The sequence below is a fragment of the Natator depressus genome, chromosome 9, assembly GCF_965152275.1.
Source record: "Natator depressus isolate rNatDep1 chromosome 9, rNatDep2.hap1, whole genome shotgun sequence".
Lineage (NCBI taxonomy): Eukaryota > Metazoa > Chordata > Testudines > Cheloniidae > Natator > Natator depressus.
In genome coordinates this window covers 37,661,551-37,669,791 of record NC_134242.1, presented here as the reverse complement: position 1 = coordinate 37,669,791, position 8,241 = coordinate 37,661,551, and the positions used below count along the sequence as shown (strand labels likewise).

The 8,241-nt window shown below is 40.0% G+C and overlaps 1 protein-coding gene across 1 annotated transcript in view; it reads right to left on the bottom strand.

Annotated features, from left to right (window-relative positions):
• Nucleotides 1-323: 323 nt before the first annotated feature.
• EPHA4 (EPH receptor A4) overlaps nucleotides 324-8,241 on the bottom strand; it is a 129,559-nt gene continuing 121,641 nt past the window's right edge. The window contains exons 16-18 of the mRNA XM_074963948.1: nucleotides 7,050-7,205; nucleotides 5,897-6,768; nucleotides 324-2,769 (exon numbers count right to left, since the gene is read on the bottom strand). Of these exons, the coding sequence (XP_074820049.1) occupies nucleotides 6,654-6,768; nucleotides 7,050-7,205 (271 nt within the window). The 3' untranslated portion in view covers nucleotides 324-2,769; nucleotides 5,897-6,653. The remainder of the gene's footprint in view (nucleotides 2,770-5,896; nucleotides 6,769-7,049; nucleotides 7,206-8,241) is intronic.

The window sequence follows — 8,241 nt, the reverse complement described above, 5'->3', positions numbered from 1 at the left end:
AATAAACTTTGATAAGACCCCAAAATAAAAACTGTAATGACTGTTACACCTCCCCCCACCTAAACATCACCTGGAATACACTGGTATCTGTGTAAGGCGGGGGAGGGGGGGAGGAATGGTGTACTTTAGTAAACGTCTGGATATTACGGCATTAATATGATGAGAGTGCACGTGTCACAAATACTGCAGCGAAATAACCAGTTTGGGGGCCGGGTAGTTTTGTGCTACGCCAAGCGCATTGTCAGCAAATGATCAAACATAAACAGTAGCAATAATTCGCATTAGCCACATTTGAGGTTTGTACAGTAACTACTTTATTGTTTTCAAATGCAAACTTTTGCATTGTTTGCTATTTTACAATTTTACAAACTAGGTATAAAAGACCATAAATAAATGACATAAGTTATGTGTACCTAAAATTCATGGGGGGTGGGGGGGATTACAAATTAAAATAGAAAATCTATGTCTAACCCAGAGTTTGTTCAAATTCATGAACCAAAAAATGCTGTTAGAATCTTTTTCTCGGTATGAACTAAATTATAATATGCCTCATACATTCTACTTTTAACCACAGTCCTTGCATATTCCAACATACTTACAGTGATACAAAAAAATAAATGCACTCTCTCTTTATTTCTTTGATTAGTATTCAGGATTTTTTTTCTGGTTATGAAAATGTCACATAAAAGAAAAATACTGCTTTTTAAGTCCTGTTTACTGGTGAAGTACCAGCCCTTTTTTTTTTTTTAAATACATTTTTAAATACACAGATCCAATCACAAAGTTAGTACAGCAAGAAACCTGGACGAACATCAACCGGTGGTGTGGTGACCAGAACAATTTCTAACAACGGCTTGCCATGCTAGAGAGACCTGTCGATGACGTCTTCTGTAAGAGGGAAAAGATGGAAGCAAAGTCTGTAGTAACTTGTTTACTTTTTAACTCAAGCTCTGCTTAGAACATTTAACTGCAATTTGAAGGTGCTGGGTTTGGAATGCACACTTCCGCTCCCTGACTCCTTGACAGTGTTGTATGGTTTCTGCCTTCAGCACAACTTCCTTAGCTTTTCCCCCATCTCAGCTATATTGATCTTTAATTTGTGGTTCATGAGAGCACGTAACATTATTTTAATAAAGCATATAAAGAAGCCAGGAGAGGAGGAGGAAATAGAAGTAACTTTGAGACATTTCTTTATGGCTCCATTCAATGTGGCATGCTCTTTTAACGTGGCAACATCCATATTTTGTCTTGGTTTTTCCAATGTATGTTTGACTGATTGCTTCTCCTGAGCATATCTGTTGCTGAATTCAAAATGTGGAACGGCAGCACCTTCCCCAGACTCTAGCATACATCTATACTCCAAGTATAGTTTACAGAAAATAAACAGTGAACGCTCCACACTCAGTAAACTTTTCTAGGTAGTACCGGTAGGTTGTTAGCACTGGTCTTTGGGCCACAGAAATTACCTTGTACATTAATTCACCTATCCTTTGGCTAAGGAGACTAGGAACATGACAAACTTTTGCAACCCTTTTGTTAACAGCTGTAATCTTAAACATCTCTTGCAATTTAATTTCCTTAACTGTTGCTGGGAAAAAATAAAGTATTTGACTGTCAGCTACAGGACACATGGTTCTCACAGCTGGCACACTGAGCAATGTGCTTCTGTGAATGGATAAGAATTGCATATATTTGTTTGCATTCAACAAGTCTTTAAAATCTTCTTTTTGCAGATAAAAAAGGCTACGTAAGAGTTCAGTTCAGGGTTATCAGTGGACGGATACAGGCATTGTCGCCCGTCAACTTTTCATCAAGAAACTGGTGTTTTTGATCATGAACAGGTCTTGATAAGAATAAGTGATATTGATGGAAAGCTTTATCACCGTTATGGATCTCATTATTCATCACTCCACAACTGAAGTGAAAGTGCCCCTGTTCTAGGCTGCAGAACCAGTCGTTAAGGTTAGTGTGGCAGCTACAAAATACATTTACAGATACAGAAATTTAAACGTTTTTGTGTGTGTGTTTTCTTGCTACTGTTGCAGACATCATCTACTGGCCTGCTTTCTCGTGTAACTCTTCAACTAGCAAGGGACGGAACCCAGAGCTCCCAGAGATACTTTCAGCACATTCCCAGGCAATTCTACACATGCAGTGACGCAGACGCACGCAAACACACACGTACATTTGGAAGAGATAAGAAGTCCGTTACCCATTCGAAGAAAAAAATACATATATATTTATATCACTGGAATGGCACATTTTGTGTGAAATGTCACTTCAGCAATGTATATAGGCAGCTCGCGTGAACTGGGTTCTGTGTCACGGCATCTGACTTGGCGTCCATGGTAATACCTGTAGTGCTCTGTCACTTGCACTCAAACAAGATGCAGCAGTGACATGCAGAGGGTACGGTGCGGAGGGGAATCAAAATATATAAATAAAACCATAAGAGGGAAGAAGCGGGGGGGCGGGGGAATCCCAGAAGTCTGAAGGGCTTTGATACAGTACATTCCTCAAATGACAACTGGAGAACAGATATTGAACCTTATAGTCTTTTTGTTTTGTTTCAAAGCAAAAAGGGAAATTAAAAGTCCCCACTCTTCAGGGACTGATTCCACTTATCGAGTGTCTGTGTTCCCCAGAATCAGTGCTGGTGAAGCAGGGCTTGTGGAATCTGGAAGGCTTCATGTCTGGTCTTTTGTTCTCCCATGGTCAATATGATCAATAGGAAAGGCTGTCAGGCCAAGGAAGCAGAATCTATTTTCCCTGTAAAAAGGAAACAGGAACACATTAGATCAAATACAAACTACTGGACAAATGCAGCTACAACAGCACCTGGACAGCAGCCATTTGGATTTCCTAACGAAGTTGCCACTGCATCTTACCCCTAGGTAATGAGGTTCCCTGCCCAAATAGGCAGGTGTGGGAATTGGCCAGTTTGCACAAACGCACAACTGTCCTATTTTTTTCCTTTTAAATTACACTTGTATGGTTATTGTCTGTATTTAAGTGTGAAAACAATCTTCTGGCTCACTGAATAGTTTAAAGAAATAACATAGGAAGGAAAGGTTCATTAAGGCGCAGGATTTCTAATTGACTGTGTTCTATGTGCACTGCTCAGAAACAGTAGTACTAATGGAAGTCCAAGCACTAACAGTGCCTTCTGTTACCCCAAAGTATGTCATTGTGTCTTCCAGGAGCAGCAGAGTTAATCCCCACAAATCACAGCAAGGTGTGAACAATGGAGGATCTCCAAATGCACGGAAAGGAAAGGAACAATTCCCACAGAGAGAGGTACTGTAAATGGTTTATATTAGCAGGGGAACAGAGAACCACACCAAAGCCAATTGTGTATGTGCGTGTGTGTGTCAGCAGCAAGGAAACAGTGGATCAACATTGCATTTCCTTGTAGCCCTGACCCACTATGCCATTCTTCCAATTCCACAGTGGCAAGCAAATGTGTTCAGGTGCTTATTATTGTGAACTGATGAATCCTGGACTTATTTGCAGGCAACGTAACTGGGTAACGTGGGTAGGTACAACAAAATTAAAAACACTCCCAGCAGGTGGGGAAAATGTCTTCCAAATGAGACAAAGGGAGTTTTGTTTCAGAGTGGACAGAAAGTACAATTCACGTGTATATATCAAGAATTCCCACTGGAATTCATGAGCATCTTGTTGGCTAAACTAATGGCAGTTTAGCCTGCTTATGACCAGTACAAAGATCAGCGTGTGCTCCTGTGTATGCAATTTGCTACTAAAACCATACGCAAATGTTTAAAAAAAAAAAAAAGCTCATGGATTTATCAGGTCAATTTAGTGAAGTGAACTTCTTTTGTAACCCTTTTTGCTAGGAAGCTTTCATTTCCCTTGCAGCAGAATTGACACCCTGCAGTTTCCCAATGCAAAGTCCTGAGTGGAAACATCATTCATTAAAAAAAGAAGGATAAATTGCTAGAACAGTAAGCTGTGTAGCACTGCCATTGTTCTCATTGCTTTGCATCAGATCAGCAGGATAAAGATAACTGACACTTCTTTTAGCGAAGAAAAAACACTATTTTCCATTTAAGTTCTGTTTTTACTACCTCTTCAGTTTTACTTACACACACACACACAGCTTTCCTCCAGTTAAAAACATGTTCATGTTCTTGCCCACTCACCACTCTCATTTGATCACAGTGAAGTTCAGTGCTGCCACTCACACTGTAAAATTTAGTTTCTGAACGGCCTTCACAATTTTCATATTAAAAAGAAAATATTAAAATACTCTGACCTTATTGTTACTAGATGCCAACCACATAATTCTCCAATTTGTTTAGAGAATTGGGTACATTTTGCTTTTATTTAAAAGATAGCCTTGACTTTCTATAGCAGGTTTACAGCAAGGGGAAGCTAAAATGTCTCTGAACAGAACAAAGGATATTTGTTGGCAAAGTACAAATGTCAGATCTTTCAAATGAATCTCCAGGTCTTACATCCTCCAGCAAAATGATGTTAAAACATGATGGTCTAAGTAGTTTTTGAAACAAATCTCAAATTCCTCCCAAATAGAAAAGCTCTTATGAGTAATGTTGCAAAAAGGTTTTTACTAAGTTGTAGTGATTTTACAGGTCCCAAATTTAGGATCCCACATTCTGAACAACTTGCTTTCAGAATAAGCCGGGGTATGGGGGTTGGGGAGAAAGCTAGTGGTTCAAATCAGCAGGTTATTGTTACACGTGACAAAAAATGATGAGTATGACTTGACTGAACATGTCAAACTTGCCATATCAACAAAGTCAGCTGTTTTGGATTCAGAATAAATACAGTGACTTTAAACTTCAACATACCAAGCTCAGTCTTTTGGAAGCTGCTGTCAGGTGTAGAGGTGGACCAAAAGTTCGCCCTACTAAGACTCTGTCTGTTATTCACAAAACTTTGCAAATCAATGCTCAGGGGCATGAACGTCCTCTTCTCTACACCTCCACATCAAAGCACAAATGGGTCTGGTACTCAGATAAGCTAAGGTCTGGCAAGGTACTACTGCTCTGGCAGTGTAAAAGGATCTTAAAGGGAGTGTAAGTGTAATTTATGCCCAATTTAAGGCCTCTTTACACTGACAGAACAGTATAAATGGATCTTAACACAAATAAAGCTCAAGCCCAAATGGAGCTCTTTTGATCTCACCAAACTGAATCCCCATGTGAACAAACAAAAATGCAGGGATCTCCTAGAGTAACATTTTTGTTTCATGTGTAGCCATCACTACACACTAGCTCACATCTGCAAAAAGGAAGAAAAAATGCATGTGTACTTCCATTTTACTCCATTCTTGGTCACATAACACCACAGATGTGACAGCAGAGACCCAACTTCAGCCTAAAAGAAGGTTAGAGGGTTTGCTTTGATTGTTTTACCTAAATGGGGTATATCATGTTTCCAAAGACAGAGGGAAATCTTATATTAGTGGTTCCCCTCCAATAGTACATTTACCAATACTGGTGCTTTTAGGCATTAGTGCCTGTTTCTCTGTTTTCTCACCACTACCGTAGAGTCCAATCCTTTACCCACCACTGAGAAATCAACAGGAACAGGGTCAGACTCTTCATGATGAACTGTGCACCAAAAAAATCTACTTCCCATCGTCTGCACACATTTCAACCCACAACTGAGCTTGCAAGCGAGACAAAGGTTTGGAACAGCCCAATTTCCATTGTCAGTGAAGAGTGCATGCAACTGAATGTGATGCAGTAGGAACAGCTGAGCTTAGTCTGGCAAACAAGTACAGGTTTATCCAAAATAGTTGGAACCACAATCCTACATGCATTTTCTTCCACACAGTATTTACAGGTGACAGTATAGTTTAAAAAAATAAAAACACCAGGAATAGAATGGAGGCTATACTTTCACTGACCTTTTCAGTGTTGCAAGAGTGATTGCTCCTTCAAAGGGGAAAGGGATGTGAGTCTGGAAGTTTCACAGTCAAGATTGTCACAGCTGACTGTCAGTAAGACGTTTGGAAAAGGTTTACAGATTTACAACTCAGTATGGCACAACAACAGCCAATAACAAACCCCGCAGAAGTCCAGTTTTGTCCAGTAATCCTCAGGGTGGGTCATTCCCTATCTCACCCTGTAAATGGGTAAATCACTAATTGAGAGGCACCGATCAGCCAAACAATAGTCTCACTGAGGTTTCCGCACGGTATCAGTGACACGCTGAGTCTGCAGAAAAGATCCTGGGGTAGATTCTTCGTTCCAGTGAAAGATGCACAACCATGGTTTATCCCACAAATAAAATACTGTGGTTGTAATCCCCAGGTCATTGGGGGAAGGAAGAATAATTATTTTTTAAGCACAGTATCTGGCAGCAAACACAGCATCAAAACTTGAATGTGATGTTATATTTATATAGATACATGTATTTTACATATCGTTGATCAACAGAAGCATATTCCAAGAAACAATTTGTTCCAGGTCTGGTTTAAAATGACAGCTTGTCATTTCGGTAGGGCCCCCTTCCCCACAGTTTCAGCAATCTGTACACCAAGCAATGCTGCAGATCTTTATTTCAAAGAGCAAGGAGACGACGTAAAAAAAGTGCAGTTCTTCAATTAAAGTGCATGGATGAGGTAAACTAATTTCAAGAGTTTGAGTTTATTCAGTACTGGCTCAGACGGGAACCATCCTGCCGTGCATCTGTTGCATTTGGGTCCGCATTGCCTGGACGCTGCTCAAAATCTTGTTCTGGTGCGCAACGGTGGTAATCCCAATTCGTGTCAGATCACTGATTAAAACAAGAAAAGAAGCAGAGGGCTGAGAACTTTGTTTTAAATGCTGATGCAAAGCAACATGAGAGTCAACCACATGTAATACTGCAAAAGCAAGGCAGATGTATAGAAATGTTTAATTAAATAACTGAAGGCATTGTGGAGGTATTTTAAAGTTCTACTCCATCCAAATGAAAGGCATTCCATTCCTTTAATGAGCGTAATGATATGCAGCACAAAGCAAAAGAAGCCGATTAAATCCAGATTTACCAGTTCTTGTTATACGCTGAGTACTTACTCCTGGTTCATATGTACCACAGCCTCTAGGGTTGTATAGCCAGCAGCTGTGAAGTTATCCTTATATCGGTCCATTTTAATGGCCTGGAGCCAATCCCCCACAGAAACAACGGCTGAGAATTCCGGAGAACTCGGATCCAACAGGGCAGTGTTTGGTCTAGGAACAGAAAATACATGGGCAGATAACAGGTATTAGCTGGTTTACGGAACAAAGTTTAAGCTCCACAATGATTACGCTCTGACTAGGCAAAACATACCATCAGTTCAAATAAGGGCGGCATGTTGCAGGTAACTAGTAAAAATTGGGACTCATGCACTATAAAAATGTAACCAACGGCAAATTTAGCAACCATATAAGAACAGGCCAATTTGCCCCAAGAATGAATTTGATCCCTGGTGTCTATTGTTACCTTCAGTTGTAAATCAAATCATTGTGCCCTTTATAGTTTAAGCCCCAGATGCAACAAAGTTCATGGAAAACACTTTTATTACAATGTGCTCGGCAAAGGATGAGGTCCTGAATGCTGGAACATGTTCAGGCTACTGTGTCTGTATCCTGCATACAGCAATTCAAGACTTGCCAATCTTGCATATGTCACACCTCAGTTCAACAACTACAGAAACACTACTGAAGTATGAGTAGAGGAACTGTGAGCTCAGAACCTGCCAGACTGGATTGGCGCTCAAACCTCAAGGAGAGTTCATCTCAGGTAGGTTTCTAGCCAGGTTTGCAAGCAGGCTCAGTGCATTCAAACAAACTCAGACAGCAGGGAGTTAATCCCCTCTTTAATCAATCCATTCCTGAGCAGCACGTATGCAAGGAGTGGTGGGAATAATGGTTTGATCTTTGTTTGCTCTGTGGACTGTGCTTCTTATTTTCCATTGTAGAGATTCTGGAATAATTATCTGAACAAATTCAGTGCCCATTTAATAGCTCATTTATTATTTTATGTATTTTGAAAATTGCAATGGTTTTCATTAAGCCACTGTAAATTACTATCATAGATCTAAACAAAGCAAATGCCATCTTGATCATTTATTTTAAAATGCACAGAATCAAAGACTAGGTGTTCTACAGTGCTATTATATATTGTCCAGAGGGACTGGGTTCACGTTGGTAGCACTTACACAACTTTTACCATACTTTCTTGCAGTTTGTTCGGTGCCCCTTTTCATATTATATATAATGCATA